This window comes from Callithrix jacchus, chromosome 12, assembly GCF_049354715.1.
Source record: "Callithrix jacchus isolate 240 chromosome 12, calJac240_pri, whole genome shotgun sequence".
In the NCBI taxonomy this organism is placed as follows: Eukaryota; Metazoa; Chordata; class Mammalia; order Primates; family Cebidae; genus Callithrix; species Callithrix jacchus.
Window position 1 is genome coordinate 98,213,810 of NC_133513.1, and position 20,819 is coordinate 98,234,628.

Here is a 20,819-nt window from a genome sequence, read left to right on the forward strand (position 1 = left end):
TATTTTCTGTGCTTTCTATATTTTAAATTCTTCCTGTAATGTACATATGCCACTTTTTCAATTTAAAAAATGGTTGATTTAAAACCCACTGTGAATGGCATGCCAGTTGGTTGAGTGGTTGAGTTGTATGGATAGTGGGCTTTCTTCTCAGTGGCTCTCACGGAGCTCACTTTGGAAGAACAACTAAAGTTCAGGCTGTAGTGAATCTCTGTCTCTTTCCCGGTTTCTGGGCATTAGTGACTGACTATGGGACCTTCTCCACTTGTCTCTCCCACTCCTCCCCTAAATTCTTAGAGTTTTTGGCCACTTCAGCCTCCGCTCCGAATGGCAATTGGTGAAAGTGGACTACAAATCTATCTTCAGCCGGCGTTGCACCAAGGAGGACTATCAGACTTGGCACCTGCTCAATCAGGTATACCCCAAGGAGGTGGAGTGCTGGCTTCTAGGAAGAGGAGCTGCTACAATCCCGGTTGAGTTTTTCTCAGCCTTCCTATTTGTGGGAGGAAGGTAGTGGGCCCTCTGAGGATGTAGGTTTGGATTTGGAGAAAAGGGTGAAACACACTCAGGTCCAGCAGGGCTGGATGATATTTAGGAACCATCTCACACCCTGGGATCCTGTCTCCTCATTGAGGTCACTGAGCTGCCTGAGGGAGATGCGATGGTGATGATAACTTGGGGTTTTAGCTCTATCCATGGAGAAATGAGCTTTTTACAGCTAGGAGGCCTCCAAGAGTTGTTCATTTTATCTGACAATCTGCAGGGCGAGAGCATTTCTCAGACTAGCCTGATATAAGGGCCCCAGAGCATTGGAAACAGGGCCACTGAGAAAGGGTGTCAAGGTGAGTAGGTCTATCAATGGTAGATATTTACTGCTGTGCAGAATAGGCAGGCTTCTGCATTCTTCAGAACCACAGGGTCCTTGTAATTCGTATCAACTTCTCCTTTATTTGTCCTTGATTAGGAATTAGGATTTGGGCATGATCATTTTTCATAGAGAGAGAATATTTTGGGTCAACTTCAAGTTTCCTCTGAGGATGATGTGAAAAATGTGCCTCAGATGGGCTCCTTTCCAGTAGAATTGCTACTGAAGCCATTTGGGCAAATGGCTGGTGGTATGTAAGGATGCCTGGATCGTTACATTCTCTGTGGAGGTGGAACAGAAACAGGATGATGTAGACATCACTGACTTGGGTAGGGGGAGGGTAGAAGTGGGCCAGCCTCACATAATGTTCCTTTTATGTGGTAGTAAAAGATTAGCACTTTTATTCTTGAAACTCCTGGATCATTACTGAGAATGAGACTGCTACATAAAGTAACCAAATGAGAATGAACAGGCTAATGCTTCTTGTTGACAACCAGTTTATTTCGTCACCTTTTTGTTTTTCTGTCTCTCTCACTATGGAATTTCTCTCTAAGGGAGAGCCTTGTGTCATGGGAGAAAGGAAAATATTCAAGAAACGTAAGCCAGGAGCTCAGTGTGCCCTGGGCCGAGACCACTCAGGATCAGTAGTCTCAGAACCCTGTGTCTGCGCCAACTGGGACTTTGAGTGGTGAGTCATTTGGCATATCATTACCAATTCCAACCAGGTGTTCACCTGTCTGTGGGGTGGGGTGAAGATTAAGAGAGGAAGGCATGACCCTGAGATAGGAGGTGTGTCTGCTGGCCTTTGGGCCCAACCATCACAGTTACTGGGCCAGATGAGGAAGTCTGTACTCCTGGAAGGAGGACAGGCTGAGACATTTTCACAGAGAGGGTCACTGCTCTATCAGAGCAGCCTCTCCAGGGGACTTCTCATCTGCTGTGGGCAGTTGTACTGGAAAGTACTGGGGAAGTTAAGCTGGGAACTGACAGAGGTTAGAGAGCTACTGCCATGCTGTTACTTCCAGCCATGTGCACTCTCATTGTGCCCTTGCATGTGAGCCCTTTCCTTTTTCTCCCCCTGATAACAGCATCAGAGAACAACTTTAGATCTCACTTAATGAAATTCAAATCTCACCTATAGACAAATACTCCCAAATGTCTAAATATTTACCTCTAGCCCTGGCCTCCCCCTTCTCTTGGTTGGACACATTTGTGTCTGATTGTCTACTGAGGATTCATCTCCTCTTGATTCACTAGCAGGGATATCAAACTTAAGGCAGCCAAAGCAAAGCTTTTCTTGAATCCCCCTCATTGGAAGAGGGCCCTTGCCCAGTTTTTCCGACTTCAATAAAACACACAGCTATCCACACAGTTGCTGAAATTAAGATTCCAGAAGGGCTTGGTTTCTCCTTTTCTTTCACTGTCAGATCCAGGCCATCTGTGAGTCCTTGCGGTTTCTACCCCCAAAACACATTCTATCTCAAAGCACTTCTTTCCATCTCACAGCTGTCTGTATCACTCCAGGAATCTAACTCTCTCCCCATCTACCCTTGTCACTTAAAATTCATTCTCCTCACAGCAACTGAGATGGTATTTTAAAATCTCAAACCTGGCTCATGCTTGTAATTTTCGCACTTTGGGAGACTGAGGTGGGTGGATTACCTGAGGTCAGCAGTTTGAGACCAGCCCGGCCAACATGGTGAAACCCTGTCTCTACTAAAAATACAAAAATTAGCCAGGTGTGGTGGTGGGCACCAGTAATCACAGCTACTCTGGAGGCTGAGGCAGGGGAATTGCTTGAACTCGGGAGCCAGAGGTTGCAGTGAGCCGAGATTACGCCACTGCACTCCAGCCTGGGTGACAGAGTGAGACTGTCTCAAAAAGAAAAAAAAAAGTCGAACCATATCTTATCACTACTATACTTAAAGTACTCCAATATCTTCCCCTCCCCTTAAAATAGAATCCAGTCTTCTTTCCTTAGCTTCCTCCATTGTAGGTGATTTGGCCCTGTCCTACCTTTATGTCTAAACTCCTAATAGAATCCAGTCTTCTTTCCTTAGCTTCCTCCATTGTAGGTGATTTGGCCCTGTCCTACCTTTATGTCTAAACTCCTAACAGAATCCAGTCTTCTTTCCTTAGCTTCCTCCATTGTAGGTGATTTGGCCCTGTCCTACCTTTATGTCTAAACTCCTAATAGAATCCAGTCTTCTTTCCTTAGCTTCCTCCATTGTAGGTGATTTGGCCCTGTCCTACCTTTATGTCTAAACTCCTAACAGAATCCAGTCTTCTTTCCTTAGCTTCCTCCATTGTAGGTGATTTGGCCCTGTCCTACCTTTATGTCTAAACTCCTAATAGAATCCAGTCTTCTTTCCTTAGCTTCCTCCATTGTAGGTGATTTGGCCCTGTCCTACCTTTATGTCTAAACTCCTAATAGAATCCAGTCTTCTTTCCTTAGCTTCCTCCATTGTAGGTGATTTGGCCCTGTCCTACCTTTATGTCTAAACTCCTAATAGAATCCAGTCTTCTTTCCTTAGCTTCCTCCATTGTAGGTGATTTGGCCCTGTCCTACTTTTATGTCTAAACTCCTAATAGAATCCAGTCTTCTTTCCTTAGCTTCCTCCATTGTAGGTGATTTGGCCCTGTCCTACCTTTATGTCTAAACTCCTAATAGAATCCAGTCTTCTTTCCTTAGCTGCCTCCATTGTAGGTGATTTGGCTCTGTCCTACCTTTATGTCTAAATTCCTAACTGTTCTTACCTCATTCACTGTATCGCAACCACATTACCATCTCCTGCACCTTCATTAATCCTGGCTCATTCCTAGCAGAGGGAGCAGAAAATGGAAGAATTTCTTCCAGATCTTACTATGGCCTTATGTCTCGGCAAAAAAAAAAAATCAGCTTCTCAGAAATGCCTTCTGAGACCCCCGAATCTCACCTATACCCTGGCACAGTCTAGCACATTCCTGTTTTATTGTCTCCTTAGTATTAGTTGCCATACAAAATGAACATGTTTTTTATCGTTCTACTATCACCTGTCTTTTTCCAGTAGAATGTAAGTGCTGTGATTTGCAGGAGTTTTAGACTTTCCTTGTTTTCGAATCTGCAGTGCCTAGCCTATAGTAAACATTCAATAAATAATTGTAGCATGTTTCTGAACATTGTTCCTTTTAGGAGGGTCAAAAACCTCTCCAATTCTGGGAATGGGTACATAGCACTCTGATCCAAGCTGGATGAATTCTTCCTCTGCCTCACAATAGAAAGCTAAAGTTCAGTTTGATTATTTTGGTAGCCCATCCCAGCTTTGTCTTTGTTAAAAGACAAAACTAAGGGCTTGGACATTGGCCTATAAACTTGGGAGGGGCAGGGCAATGATCCAGTTGCATTTGGGCTTCTCTGGCCTCAAATAGTCAAAGTAAGTCCAAGTGGGCACAGAGCAGCTGCCCCTGAGTGGCAGCCTCACTTCTTCCAGCCTCATTTAATCCACCTGATTTTTCAGCTTGATTTGTACTAGAAACTATCCTTTGTTTCCCACTTTCTACTAGAAATATAACTGGAAGCCAGGGGAGTGACCATGACTGCTCTCCACCTGTTCTTTATCCTTGCACTCATACCTGGGAAAGTATGGCTTCAGTGAAATTCATTCAAATGAGATGGAATTTAAATTTGACTAGCAGGGTCCCTTCTGTGACCATTTTGAGCCCTTGGGAACAAAGTATATTTTCACATTGTGAAAAATATTTTCAATTATTAATCACAATTAAGCAAAAATAGTCATAGCAATGAGTGCAGTAGGCCACTCAAAATTATGGCTTGTGACATGTTGATGTCAACCTGAATATTCAGAATATTGATTTCAGGCTTCCTTGTGTCCTTCTGCAGACTAACTCCATTGAGGCACACTGTCTGAATTTGTCATGATACATATTCTCCTGTGTCTCTCTGGGCCATAATAGATCCTCACCCACTGTTGGGTAGCCTCACAAGTGAGAAGAAACAAGAACTATTCCATTAACATTTACTAGTCTGGGCAAAAATTCTAGCACTGATAGTCACAGTTTTTGACCTTGGGAAGTTTTCTTAATGTTTGTGACTTCATCTCTACAGCTGCAAAATAAAGATATATAACATCTACCTCATTTGGGTCTTAAGAATAAATGAATTAATATACTAATATACATCATTAATATAGATAAGGCATTTATCCTCCTGATGTACAACATAGAAATACAACATATGCTAGTTATGCCGCTGCTGCTGCTGCTGCTATTATTCTTATACCCTAAGGTTAAACGGACCCTATGGTATTTTTTGCAAGTAGATGAAAGCTTACACATCCAAATAAGCACTGTTTTCAGAGTAGTATCTTGGTGTGTTATCCATTTACCTCAATAGTGATGGCATTGCTCAAGGTATTTCTGAACACTTCTTAGGGAGTGCTATCAGAATCCATCTATAAGCATGGTAGGGGAGGTGAGGAGGAGCCTTTACAAGGCCTTCTGTGGTTCTCACACTTGCATTGGTACAGGTACCATGTAGATCCATGACCCTGCAGTGTCAGAATCTTTATTATCACCACTTTAATGAGAAGAAACATCTTGGATATAGGTTACTTGATCAAGATTACATCCCTGGGAGAGCATAAGCTTGGGTTTAAGTGCAGCTCTAGATAAATTCCATGTTCTCTCCTCTACACCCTGCCATTCCTCAAGAAATCAAACAAGTCTTTATTATTTTAGGTTCACTTTGCTTCAGAAAAAATAGAGTTTCCAAGTTTAGTTACTCTAAAATTAAAACTCATCCCCAAATGACTTGGGTTTACTGCTGTTGTTGAAAATATAACATAGAATGTTTCCATAACACTAAAACAATTTCGGATGAAGTAGTTTTGACCACTGGTACTAGAATACTAATAGATGTATGGTCTCCAAGAAGATTTTATAGAATTGTTTTTGATATATAAGGTAGTGTATATTTGCATTTCTATAGCCAATCACACATCATATTAAAAAAGAAGAGAATCACTTGAATTGAGTTGAGTAGAGTAGAGAAGTAGACAAGGTTTCATGCTGGGTTCATGGTCATAATCTCAGAACACCAATGAAAATCATATGGCCTATAAAGTTTTTTCACTACCGAGTAGGGAAGAAGTCATTTTTGATTACTGAAATTTCTGAATTATTTACAGCAATTTCTGGGGGGACAATGAGACTGAATATTTGAAATTGCTTGTTTTTAAGTCAACCTCAATAAGCATAGCGATTGTTTGAAATACACAGTTTTTCCATCAACTACAATTTGTCTGTTTGCTGGTCTTTAATGCTAATGCTGGAAATCAGCATATGACATATAGCCTTGTCCCCTTCTCAGTGGTCTTCTCCAGCAGGAAGTATCATTATTAGCCAAGGCATCGGAGATGCCCAGTGCAGTTAGTACCAGTGATTATCATGCACAATCCATTTAGGGGTTTTCCTAGGCCAAATTGGAGCAGGTTCATTTGATTGGTACAGGAAAAGTTTAAGTCTCAGAGACAGCAGAGAGAGAGAGAGTATCACCTAGTTTAATCTATTTTGAAGGGATAGGAAAGGCATTGGAGGATGGATTAAATGTCCTCATATTGATGGAAGAATTGAGGGGAGCAACCCAGATTCACAAAGGGAAGGTATTTTCTACCTCTGTCCTTCTTCTGCAAGAAAAGAGGAAGTTATCTAGGTTCTCAGAAGCATTTATTTGTAGCAAAACATTCACTTCCACAACTTTCTCCACAGTTGGCATCAGTAATAAGTATGAATTGTGCATAAAGATTGATGTTTCAACTGTAGAGCCTCATAAATCCCCCAGCCTCAAGCATACTCTAGAGAGCCACTTTGCAGCAACTCCATCATGGAGCTAGAGAAGAAACAGGAAAAAATTCTTATTGAGAGTAAAGGTTGTCAGAGATGGGCAGGTAGTCAGAAAGGGGGCACGAGGTGGCTCCTCTAAAGTCACACGAGGGCTCTTGAGAGGGAGTAGCCCTCCAGGAGACCTAAATTCACTGGCTCAGAGAAAAACCAGGTTGAACCAGAGATTATTCTGAAAGAAAAGGTTTCTTTCCTCATTTACCTAACTTCTCACTCAACAAAAACTTTCACTGAACACTTACTATGTAACCAGATGTTCTACCAAGTCTTTGGGATGAATTATCTTCCTTAATTTTCTCAATGAACTCCTGGAAAGAGAGTCTGTTACTATAGACATTTTACAGATAAAGAAATGGAACACAGAGAAGTAACTTACTCAGGATAATATTATTCTGAGTTCAGAGTCCTGAGTCTTAGTTTGTATTAGTTGCTACCTTCCATGTCCTGTATGGCGCCAGATTCACAAAGCAAGTTTATCAAGTGGTGATGTAGAAGACAGAAGGGAAGAGATTTTGGGGTGTCACAGCACATACATTCAGATGTATCTGAAGTACATGAATCTAGTAGCTCTCCAGAATAAGCTTCAGTATTCTACCTATGGAGCAAAAGCAAGCATGTGTTTCTTCAGTGGATGAGTCAGAGGATAAACAAGACAATAAACAATATATACAAAAGAGTTATTGCACTAAAGGCATAGCAGAAAATAATCAGTAAAATTAAGTGCTAAATTTTATGGTCCAGAGCTATCATAGTCACATGTGGTTATTCACATTAAAATGAAGTAAAATAAAAAATGTCATTTCTCCATTGCACTAGTTAGGGACTATACACAGTGTAAATATAAAATATTTCTATTATCATAGAAAGTTCCATTGAACAGCACTGGTTGTGACTGTAAGTGCTATAGATACACAGAAAAAAATTATCACTGAGGTCTGAAATAATTATGGAAAGCTTCCTGCAGGAGGTGGTGGTGGTACTATGTAGACTTCCTACTGAGGAAGAAAAGAAAAATAGGCAGTACTTCAAAGAGATAGATAAGAGACTGAGAAAACAGAAAGAAAACATAAACCTTAAGATAACAGATATGTAAGAAGGTTTTTGGTGAGTAAAGGGACAAGGCAGATGGACAGGAATTAGATTAGGAGAAATATTTGAGCAATGATTGTTGGGTTTTCCACACAATTTCTGAAATGGTTTGGATATAATTGTAATTTTTCTTTATGGCTGTATTTGGGCATATGTCTTAGCTAAATGATGAGGTTAATGATTAATCCGTTGTTTTTGTTGTTGTTGTTGGGCCTGCTTCTGTTTGTTTAGTGCTCACTTCATGCCTACCAAGAACCTTTATCTGCCTAAACCCAAACCTACCATGCTGTCCTCCCTGCTAAATTGGAACAACATGCCTGTAGATCACTGGCACTGAAATCTCAAGTGGCAGATGGGAGGATGGAGAAATGGGAATCAGGGAGGCTGTGATGTGCTGTGCATGGTCTGAGAGCCCCTGCAGCTTGTCTGGAAGAGACCATGACTTCTTGGTTAGCTCCAAGAGTCTTGGAATGTCATTCCTGGGGACGAGGGGCCCTCCTTGATGATCCAGTGGGTGCCCCATGGGATTGTACTAATGCTGAACAAGGACCAGGATTCTCCATTATCACCTCTGCCACTGTCAGCAGCTATGTACAATCTTTGGCAAAGTCGTTTCTCCTATTTTTGCTTTTCTTTTCCAGTCTACCAACTTAGGAGATTGGCCCCAAGAATAAAAGTATCCATTCCTATTTTGGCATGCAGAAATTTTGTTTTATTTCTGAACTGTCCTGGCTACCCCTCCTTTAGAATCTAAGCCTTTTCCCTGGATGGGATTTGGAAGACATACACGTTCCCAAAAATGAAAAAGTTGTCCCTAAACTTTTAGAAGTTCTAAACTGTTCTAGTTGAGAAAGACATAGAGGTGACTTATTTCTTGAAGGAAGCTTCATGTGTGTTTGCAGAATATGCAGCAACATTCTTCCCTGAGGCCAATCAAACTTTCTGATGCATTCTGTCCAAACGTGACAATTCAGCAGAAAAACACCTTTCCCCAGGAAGCCAGAGCAGCAGCTGGAGCTGCTTGTTTGTCTAAATCATGTAGACTTCGGAGCTGGGAAGGAGGTTGGGCTGTGATATTTTAATATACATTTAGCAGAAATTAATAAAGAAGTCCACAGCTTGGAGGCAGCCAGTTTCCACTAATGTTGTTAAATATTAATGAAATTCTTTTACTCTTTGGGGCAAAGCAGCATGCCTGGTGCACCTTTCAAAATTACTGCATTGCTAGCAGGTAGCAGAGCTGAACAGAACTGCTAAACACAGTTACATTTAGCAAAGAGCATAAGATGTTTCTTTCATTCCTAAAGTTGCTTAAGAGAGAGCACCCTTCCTTCATAAATTACCAGTAAGTTTTAGGATTAGTAGGTAATTCAGTAGATTTACCTCAGAAAGCAACTAGACAGTTTTTGAGAAGTAGTAAGGACACACCACAACCCAATATTTCCACAGATAAATAATGCTTAGAAATAAGGCCAGGCACGGGGCTCACGCCTGTAATCCCAGCACTTTGGGAAGAAGAGGTGAGCAGATCATTTGAGGTCAGGAGTTCAAGACCAGCCTCCCCAACATGGCAAAACCCCATCTCTATTAAAAGTACAAAAATTACCTGGGTATGGTGGTGGGCGCCTGTAATCCCAACTACTCGAGAGGCTGAGATAGGAGTATCACTGGAACCTGGGAAGTGGAGGTTGCAGTGAGCTGAGATTGCATCACTGCACTCCAGCCTGGGTGACAGAGTGAGACTTTGTCTCAAAAAAAAAAAAAAAAAAGAGAGAAATAAGCGATTCAGTGGAGTGCTGGTAAATATTTAACTGCTGGCTCTCTGGGAACAAACAAATTAATAATCCCTGATTAGTTGTAACTACTGATCATCATACATATTCCCATCATGGCAGATTTCAAGTTACTAACCTGACATCAGTGAAGGCAGAATTGGGGAGAGATAGGTAGTAGCACAATATTATGTAATATTCCCACTGTACAGATGCATAGATGTAAAGCACCTCAATAGCATGGACAATAGAATGATAGAATATTTTGTATATAATATAGTATAATTATATATAATAATAAAATATGGTAATCATGAATGTATGTTTTAAGTATAACCTTTGTAATGTAATTTATATAATTGAAATTTCATGCAGTTTCATTTTTAATAGTGGCTTTGTTTAACAACCATTAATTAGCTTGCAAAATTTCTGAAATGTTAACTGTGAGCTCTCATGGGCTATTACAAGCTGGCACAGCACTGAGTCCATATGAACTGTCAGGCTGAGAGAGCTCCAGTAGTTAATCAAGAGGCTTGGCCAAAACATTTACTTGGCAGAAATGTCTCTTTCTCCTTCCTTCCTTCCAATTTCATTTAAACATGCCAATATCAAGACTGATCTCAACTTCCCCCTTTCTATGTAGCAATGCATGATTCTAGTTGCATTTACTCCATAGGAATCTATTGAACATTAGGGGCTACTCTCTGCACTCCACACTGTAGCATCAGTTATGGGCTGGCAGTCTTCCTGCAAAGATAGATGTATTGCAATCATGTAATACAATGGGTTGATTAGTACAATTGCTTTTCTTTTCTTTTCTTCCCCTCCCCACTTTTTTTTTGAGACAGAGTCTCACTCTGTTGCCCAGGCTGGAGTTCAGTGGCAGGATCTTGGCTTACTGCAACCTCTGCCTCCTGGGTTCAAGCAACTTTCCTGCCTCAGCCTCCTGAGTGGGTGGGATTACAGGCACCTGCCACCATGCCCAGATAATTTTTTTTTTGCATTTTTTAGTAGAAACAGGGTTTCTACTAAACCAGGCTGGTCTTGAACTCCTGACCTCAGGTGATCCACTCACCTTGCCTGCCCACAATTTCTTTTAATGTAATTGGAATCCATTAAACCCAATAAATATTTAATTCCTGAAATGTCCTAGTACTGTTCTAAATTCATATTGGCCAAAATCAAACAAAAAAATGGACAAATATCCCTGCTGTTTTGTAGCCTCCTTTATAGTTACCAACAGGTCATGGACCCAAAGATTGGCGAATCACCGTTGACCTTCTATGACCTAGATATTACAGAAGGTTAAGTAGAAACTAGCAAACAGGAAAAAGTGGAATACTTCAAGCCTTAGGGATTACATATACAAAGATAAAGAGTGTTGACTAGAAGTGTTCAGTTAAGAGTTTGATGGGAAGATGGGTAAGAAGGTGGGGCAGGGTCAGACTTGGAAGATAATGTGTATGATCTCATTAATCAATTGGTTCTTCTTAGCTGTACTGTTTAGTGCTATGCTGCATACTGTTTTATTCTGTTCTTTAGTCATGTTTGGGGTATGCTGTATCTCTCTACCCCAGAGACTGAACCCTTTGAGAACAGGGATTGTCACACTTTAAAAATTATTATTATTATTATTATTTTACAAAGCAGGGCACATATTGAGTTATAAGTGGATTTGAATTAAATTTTTAGTCCCCTCTCTCCTTTATTCCTATTCTAGATACACACGCAGACAGTTTGCCTCTGTTTTCACTGGACTTCCACAAAATCTTGGCTCAAAGAATATGAGGGAAGCAGAAAAAGAAAGGAGTTGTGGGTTCTGAGAAAGCAACTCCTTTTCTGCTGTTTATGTTTTATTAACACTCAATGGATTTATATTTATATGTACAGTTTATTCTGCCCAGTCCGTGGGTTTCAGAAAACCCTAGGATGCTTAACTTAGAAACATGGATTCTTCTGCCAAGTGAAGCTGCCCTCAGTGATCTCTGGTTGGCTTCAGGATCCCTTCTGCCTACTTTATTGTTCTTGTACTTTGACATTTACACACCCAGGAGGCTTCTGAAACTCCAAGAAGCAGGGAAGCACCATTTGGACTTCAGATAGGGGACCTCCTTTTCTACACGGGTCTGCTACTTTCCTATTTTGCATCAGGGAGAAGAGGGGAAAGAAATTGCAGTGGACTTTGTTTCTTCATTGTATTATGGCTAGGATTTTAAAGAAACATGCAGAAAGAGCTGCAGTGTAGTTTTATCTTATTTTTAGGGAAATAAATAAAATTTGTTTTATGTAGTCAGGAAAAGTTTGAATGGCTCTGTGTGTTCGTGTGAATGGACATGTATGTACTTGTTTCAGAGAGAGTGAGTCATTGTCTTTGTTGTCATGTACTTATTTCAATAATTCTACTGTGATTTAAAATATACTTTTAACAGTATTCTCCACATTTACTCCCAAGCCAGTATACCTACCACATTATAGCAATACCTTTTTAAACCTAGAATTTCTATTTGCTAATTTGCTATTTTGGTGTTTTTTTTTTTTTTTTTGTAGACTGGACTACAAATGACTTGGAATTATATATAAAGCTAAGAATTCATTTTCAAAATATGAGTATTTGCCCTCACTGGGGATATTTAAAACAATGTGTTGTGACTTTCTAGATGGCAATAGGGCCATTTATATGTCTGTGTATGCCTGCAGGTATTTTAGCATTTATCCATGTATACTACTAATGTAATATTCATTTTCCTGACAGTGACTATGGCTATGAGAGACATGGGGAGAGCCAGTGTGTCCCAGCTTTTTGGTACAATCCAGCATCCCCATCAAAGGACTGCAGCCTTGGTCAAAGCTACCTTAACAGCACTGGGTAAGTAAAGCACCTACAGCAACTCAGCTCACTGTTTCCTCTTTCCCTAAACTAGGACCAAAAGAAGTGCATTGCTATTGAATACAATGGAGTGTAGATAGAGTCTGTTCATAAAAAATGGCATTTGAAGGGAAGTGAGGAGTTCTTTAGCTGAGAGTATCTATTTGGGGAGCATCAAAAGAGATATCTGATCAACCAGATTTCAATACCTTTTGATATTTACTTATGACAGACCATAGTTATTGTTTTGGTTAATCCTTCTCTTCTGGAAGGACATGTAGCCTTATTCCGTGAAACTCAAATGAATTAAATTAATACAAGGGATGTGCAGATATTACACTGCTCTCTAGTGAAAGATGAACTGAAACTCTGACACTCATGCTGAAAACTTGAAAATTCAAAAGTTCCATTCTAGGAATTCCTGGAATAAAAATTTCAAGGGTTGCTTTCAGGAATTCTCAAATTGCGTGTGTCTTTATGTCTTTGTTCTTTGTTCATGTATTAGTTACTCTTTCAGATGCTTGAAAACATTTCTTGGAAGATTTGTTGTCTTGCCCTTTCCTTTACTGCCTCTATAACCGAGAACAGATTTGGCAAGTGGATGGGTGGTCTAAGACAGCACTTCTCAAATGTTAATCTATCAATCATCTGGGGATCTTATTAAAATGCAGCTTCTAATTTGGGAGCTCTGGGGTGGGGGTGAGATTCTTCTTTTAATATTGCTAGCCCCTGGACCACTCTTTGAGTAGAAAGGGACTGAGTTGTTCTGGATGCCAGTCTTAACTCTCCCAGTGGATATTCTGTCATCTCAGTCAAGTTATTCATATTCTTGATGCTTTTACCATAGCTAGTTGTAACACAGTGTTGGGTACTATCTACCCAACTGATGTCAACAAAGGAAAAAATATGACGAAAAAGAAGTGCTGACTTAGTCTGAGATACTGTGAAATGCATGTCAAATATTTAGTTCTGGGAGGGCTATTCCTGGAGCCTGAGCTGGGGCTCAAGGACTTTGCTGTTATTTAATTGTAGGAGTCTTTAGGACTTAAGCCATTCAAACTGCAGATCCAACAGCATGAACTTAAAGAGATGTGGTGTTAGAGAACAAAGTGCTTGGAAGTTGGGAAAAGAGAGTATTGTAGTGCACCTTGCTGAACCACCAAATTCCCAGCTAGGGCTCAATCTGAACGTGATTGCAGGTTAAAACAGAATTGTAAAAGAAATGAATTAAAACACTTCATATGGTCATATGACATGTGTAGGTAGACCACATTTTAAGCAACTTAGGTATGCCAAAATCCCAAATAACCAACAAAACAATTCAGGAGAATAAAAGGGAATGGCTAATAAAAAAGAAAAAAGAAAGAAAACAAATATGCTACAGATGTCTACCAATATCTCCAGATTGTATAAATGTTGGCTTATGTTAAAAATCATTAAGCAGTGGAGTTAATGGCCAGTTGAGGTTAAAGAAGAAGAGTAGATGATATTAAGTTTGTTAGGACATGGTACCCACTGAAATAGCTCTCGTCAGTAAAAACTGAGTATCTTGTAGCTAAACATCAGTAAGAAAGTATAAATTGATTACAAAAGCTTGGCTGTCTAGACCAGTGATGACCAAATTAACTATAATATGAGGCATATATATAATTTTAGTTTCTAGTAGCCACATTAAAAATGTAAAAAAGTAAGGTTATATTAATTTTAATGTTTTATCTCCAAAATATTATCATCTAATATCTCAAAAATATTTTTTCAACTGTCACACTGATGACATTTCGAGTGCTCAGTAGCCACAAGGTGCACTACCATATTGGCTACCATATGAACAAGTGGTACCATGTTAACCAGAATAGCTTTAGACCCATTATAAGCTCAGTTGGCAAATAAAAATGATATATGTCTGCAAGAGAATATATCATAATTTTATCTGAGACAACAACTACATACAACATTTGCTTAATATTCCCAGGGATCTCTGAATGAAGGTGTAGTTCAGCAGTGGGGTAGCAGGTGGAACCCAGGGAAAATGTCAGGTATGACAGAAGACTGCCCATCGATGATAGACTGGAAAGGGAAAATGTGGCACATATACAACCATGGAATATTATGCAGCCATCAAAAACGATGAGTTCATGTCCTTTGTAGGGACATGGATGAACCTGGAAACCATCATTCTCAGCAAACTGACACAAGAACAGAAAACCAAACACCGCATGTCCTCACTCATAGGGGGATTGAACAATGAGAACCCATGGGCACAGGGAGGGGAGCACTACACACTGGGGTGTCTTGGGGGGAAATAAGAGAGGGACAGCAGAGGGTGGGGAGTTGGGGAGAGATAGCATGGGGAGAAATGCCAGATATAGGTGAAGGGGAGGAAGGCAGCAAATCACACTGCCACATGTGTACCTAACAATCTTGCATGTTCTTCACATGTACTCCAAAACCTAAAATGCAATTAAAAAAAAGTAAAAAAGAAAAGGAAGACTAATATTCAAAAAGAATTCTAAATTACTCTGTTTTTGAAACAACCATAGGAAGGCAACATAGATGGATTTGTTAATTATTCTCCACATAGTGGGTGAAAGAAGACAAAATATAATGGGGATGTAATGGTGATGATGGTGGTGGTGATGTTGTTAATGCTGCTGGTGGTGATGGTTATGATGGTCATAGTGGTGGTATGTTTCTTTCATGTGCTTTTATTTTTTTAGTACAGCCTTATAGGTGGTGATATGTCTGGATCATGCAGCTCAGGGTTGTAAGAAAGCTCTTGGCTTGACTTCATGTGCTGGAGTTGGTGGGCAAGGAAGATGACATGGTGTCATTTTACATGTGATGTCCTTGTCACAGAAGATCACAGGGCTTTGTCAGGTGGTTTTCCCATGCCAACCTCTTCAATAAGATAATTTTACAGAGTGGGATAGTGGGATTGAATAGAAGTTTCAATTTGTGCTTTCAATCTAGTGTCTGTGTTGAGTGGGAAATGAAATATTAGCAGGGAGAAAAAAATGTGCTATGAAATAGTCCAGTGGCTCCACAGCAAGGGCTACTAGGCATGAGGGGAAGGAATGATGCCTTGGAGGAAGAGGGAAGATAGCAAGCAGCCTCCTGATCAATCAGAGTTAGAAAGAGTCTGATGTTCTAGCTGCATTCTGGTACAGAGAAAGCTGGAGATGGCCTCAGGGAGATAGAAACAGGTCTCTCCCTTACAAGTAGAAGCACCGGCTTTTCCCATTTCCCTAGTCCAATAAGTCTGCCTCCTTTTTTGTTGTGTGTGAGTCAGACATTGATTTTTCTTGTCTGGTTTAGACACTGATCCAATCTGTGGCTCACCAGGTAGGATCAATAATAATGTTTAAGGAGCTACTCTTCCCAAGATGGAGGAATAGCAGGTCCTCAGCATTTGTTTAGCTTCATAAATGACTGTCTGTCTTCTTCGAGACTTGGTTTCTAGGGGCAGCTGTGTGAAGCACCTGCTTTGCTCTTGCTTTCTTGCATTCCCTTTATGATATACACACACACAACCACAACACACTTGACACAAATCACTGTCAGTTGTCAATTCTCCTTAGGTATCGGCGGATTGTGTCCAACAACTGCACAGATGGGCTAAGGGAGAAGTATACCGCCAAGGCCCAGATGTGCCCTGGAAAAGCGCCTCGGGGCCTCCATGTGGTGACGACTGATGGGCGCCTGGTGGCAGAGCAGGGGCACAATGCAACTTTCATCATCCTCATGGAGGAGGTAGGTGCTCACTTGGGTCTCTGAAGTCACAACTCCCAACCAGGCCATTCCCAGAATGGAAAAAGAAAATCTTACATTCTCACAGGCCCCTGCATCAAAGTCAATGGTGAGAAGCTGAGACTTCTGGAAAGAAAACAGACAAGGGTGAAAGAGGGCTTGGGGTATTTACAGACCTTCCTCTCTTCATCTACAATAAAGACCCAGTCTGCAGTGGGAACTCACTTGCCTCTGGGGCGTGCAGATCTGGATATATTCTTCAGGGTCTGGATTAAAGTCTGCTTTGCTGAGGGAATATTTATTACCATAAGCCCATGAACTGTAAACTTGGCCAGAGGAAAGAAATTTGAACTTTATCTATTGCTTTTAGGAGCCTCTTTTGCTTTATTCTAACCCTTAATCCCACTGATTGGAAAAGCCCACAAAGCTTTCACAAGATCTTGAAAGTATGAGCATGAGGGTGGGGAAGATTATTGAAATCCTTTACTGTTATCTTTATAAAGAATGTTCTGTTAGTTGCTTTTCCATCAGCTAGATGCTCTATTTGTTCACTTTTTAGTGTCTTCTGAAATCTGGGCAGTAAAATCAGACTGCATACAGTGATTCCAGTATGGGAATATCTCTGTTGTCTACTTCTTGTATAAGCTGTTGAATTGCTTCCTTAACTAGGGCGTTTTAGGCACTCTGCTCAGTGGTGGAGCAGGAAGGCTTGCCTGACTGACAGAGCCCTCTAAATTTACATGCAAATTGCTCTGTGCTTTTGAGATCTTGGAAAGAAGGCAAACAGGCCAGGAGTCTTTTTTTCACAAGTGTGAGCACTTCAGAAACCTTTAAAGTCAGGAGCACACTGGACGGGGTGGTGAAGGTTTCTTATCCTGGGTTAGCAGATTTCTCAGCCTTCACTCATAGCAGGTGCTTGAGTTAAAGGACTTTAAGATTCAGAGGAGGTCGTTATCACATTTCCACTAGGGAGTTTCCAGGACCACAGCTATAAAAACCTTCTCTTGAATGGATGTGAAGATCCATGATCTGATCCATTTGAATTGTCTCCAGTTCATTTCCACTTTAATCTATATTCATAAACTCAAGGATAGTTGACATTGTGTGGGGGGCAAGAGAGCACCTATCAATATTTCATTCACATCTGGGCTGCCATGGGGGAAGAAATGGAAAGTGAAACTGTGATCAGTGCACATTCATTGGGCAGAAGGATTGGCTCATAATTCCAAAATGATATATTTCCCTCTTTATTCTATCATTCATCTTTGCATATGAACAGAGTGATGCTATTTTTCCTGATATAGGATCTTTGTTTTGTGATCAAGTGCATTGTGTTGATCCAAAATGTTGGTCCAATATCATGGTTGTGGGGGGACCAATAAGAATGGGGTTCAGCATAGGCCCTTAAGAAGCTAAATGTTGGCTTGGAGTGGTGAGATGCATTCACCTGAATCATTGTTATCATGTTACCGGGTAGTACACAGAGAGCTCTTGGCTTTCCAAGAGGCAGAGATATCTGTGAGCTGGGATGATTTGAAAAGACTTCAGGGAAGAGGAAGCTTAGTAGATTGAGAGGAAGTCCACAATTTCCCTCATAATTCTGGTAATATAGCAAAGACTAAAAATTAGGAACAACTATAACTATAGCATGGCAACTGAGAGTATTATTATTGAAACCAGACTGGGTCTGACTACTTATTTTTGTCCCCAAAAAATTTGGGAATGAAATCCATGACATCCCTTCAGAACTTTATAGAGGGTCAAGCTTGCCCACTATTGCCAGTGTCATACCCACTCAGGCTGCCCTGAGCTTAAGCAATGAGGACAATGGGTCCACAGTGCCCTGCGGATCAGATATGAGTGTGATCATTGTGTTGCAGGTGTGTCAGTCCCTTGGGAAAGACTGTAGGTCATCAGAGATTGATGCTGAAGCCACAGGAGGAAGCATCAGATAGGAATCTGGCTTGACCATGTATATTGACCCATCTACCATGCCATCTTGCAGGGTGATCTCCAAAGGACAAACATCCAGCTTGACTTTGGAGATGGGATTGCTGTGTCCTACGCAAACTTCAGCCCCATTGAGGACGGCATCAAGCATGTGTATAAGAGTGCGGGGATCTTCCAGGTGACAGCCTATGCAGAGAACAACCTTGGCTCAGACACAGCTGTCCTCTTCCTGCATGTAGTTTGTAAGTAGCAGGCACCAGCCCCTTTTCCCCTTTCTTCCCAGTTGTCAACTTTCTCTGTTCAGACTTCCTAGAATTCAGAGCTGAGACCAGGTTCAGTGGCAGTACTGTAATTACCCAAACCAAATGATGGTGATACGTACTCATCTGTGTTTCTGAGTTTTATGGTACTGAAATAGATTGATTATTTTGAAGTTTGGATAACATATTAGCAACTGGACCCTCCTTTTTGGCACCACTCTGCTCTGATGTAAATGTGTACATGCACACACATTCAGGTAAAGCTTCTTCCCTTCCTTTTGGAGAATCCTCAAAATGTAAGAGATAGAAACAAGCCATCTGGTTGATAGTCTTAGGCTCATTCTCAATCTCTTATGAGTGAGGACTGCACAAATCAAAGTAAACTGTTATTTGTGTTATAAGAACCAAAGAAAGATTAAAGAAACGTGTTTAGATTTTTTTAAATGTAGAACTAAAACACACACACACAATTAATTTTTACATGCAAGGTTACTGCAAGTTCATTGTTTTGACAATCGTAAGAGCTCTCCAAAAATATTTTGTTGTCCTAGAGTCTATTTTATTGCTATTGGCTGTTGCTTGGCACAAACCAAAAGAACAGTTGATGTTCCAAAGTATTTCATTTATGCTGGATGCATTTTGTGCATTGTTTGTTCTAGAATTTGATGCACGTTAACTGAAATCGTGCATCAAATTCTATCGTGGTTTTAGGATGTCAGGTCAAGGAAACATTGTCATGGGGTTGGGATTGGTCTTCCATGTCTGTATCTGTGATATTCATAGGTCTGAGGACTTTCATGGTTCTTATTTACATACCCCACAATGGTTTCCAGGTAATATGCTACATAGAGTGAAAGTTGTAAGTTCCGAGAGAATCTAAATGAAAACAAGGAGCACCCTCCTATTAATGACTCAGTGATGGCATCAGCTCTATCATATAAACAACCTACACCTAAGAGGTCCCTGGCAAACAGTAAACCAGCTAGTCTCATAGCTCTCCAGTCACAAAGCTAGTGCAGGACCAAATGTGATAAGGGATGTGTGTCAGAGGAGGTCTGGATTATGTAAATCAATCATTTCCCTAAAAATGCCAGGCTACATGGCCATGAGATGAATGATTTCATCTCTGGGTCTTCTGAACTCCAGTTTTAAAAATGGCTTAATTCTGACTGCTACCTTGTATCACAGGGCTTTTGTAATAGTAAACACACATAAAACACCCAATCATTTAGTAAACATTTGCTGAAGTCTTAAAATATGCAAGGCACTGTGCTAGGGACTAGGAGGGAACAGTGCCGATATGGCCCTCCTCTTACAGAGTTTACATTCTGGTAGGGAAGTGGGATACTGTTAAAAATGAGCCATAAATAGGCAAAGTGGTAAGAACCACACCACACCAATTACAACCATTCTGTGCCAGAAGCACCAGGTCAGAAACCCAAGTGGGTGCTGTGCATGGTGTTCATGAGCCCAGGCTTTAGAACAAGGGAGATCTGTGCTTGAATTCTGATCACGTTCCTTTGTTAAATGTCTACTGTTAGTCAATGTTCTTAGCCTTTATAAACCTCCAATTTCTTATCTTCAATGCTTAGCTAAAAAGGAGGCTGTGAGAATCAAACTGGATGAAGTGTGCATGTGTTGGGTATCCCCAAGACGACCACCAGTTTGGTGATTCACTAGGCAGACCCACAGGGCTCAGCTAGAGTTTCACTCATGACTATGATTTATTACAGTGAAAGGGTACAAAACAAAATTAGCAAAGGAAAAAGTCTCAAGGGGCAAAGTCTGGAGGAAACCAGGCACAAGCTTCTGTGAGTTTTCTCCACACAAAGTCACACAGGACACTCCTTTCTCCAGCAATGAGTTGTAACATGTATAAAAAGTCTGTCTAAAAGCGTAACTCATTAGAGACTCAGTATCCATAAGTTTTAGTGGAGGCTGGTCATGTAGGTAGTCTCTGCCTGGCATATACCAAAACCCCAGATTCCCAGTGTAAGGCAGGAGTCCCAGATAAACCATACTGTTTGTAAGAACAGTTTAGGCAGAGCCAACCACTCTCATCAGTTAATGGTTAATTGAAACATTCCCAGAGCCATGTTCCCAGATACCAGCCAGGGGCCAACCTTGCATGCCACCTTCCTAAGCATAGCAATTTCAGGTCCATGTTGTTTTTTGGCACAGAGTGCAGAATGCTGCCTAGCACCCAGCTTGGTGCATGATAAATGTTACCTGGTGTTAGAGTATTTACTATGTACTTCCCATTAACTTCATAGCTGACACTTTTGCTGCATTTAAAAATGAAGACAAAGAAAGAAAATGAACTTCACATTCCTCTAGTCCAAAGACTTGCCCCATCCACATTTCTGATTCTGCCA

The 20,819-nt window shown here is 40.8% G+C and overlaps 1 protein-coding gene across 1 annotated transcript in view; it reads left to right on the top strand.

The window, feature by feature from the left end:
* Positions 1-20,819, top strand: part of SORCS3 (sortilin related VPS10 domain containing receptor 3) — a 609,733-nt gene that overhangs the window by 544,020 nt on the left and 44,894 nt on the right. Inside the window, exons 15-19 of the mRNA XM_002756582.7 lie at positions 295-412; positions 1,417-1,550; positions 12,374-12,487; positions 16,066-16,237; positions 18,240-18,426. Coding sequence (XP_002756628.3) covers positions 295-412; positions 1,417-1,550; positions 12,374-12,487; positions 16,066-16,237; positions 18,240-18,426 — 725 coding nt within the window. The remainder of the gene's footprint in view (positions 1-294; positions 413-1,416; positions 1,551-12,373; positions 12,488-16,065; positions 16,238-18,239; positions 18,427-20,819) is intronic.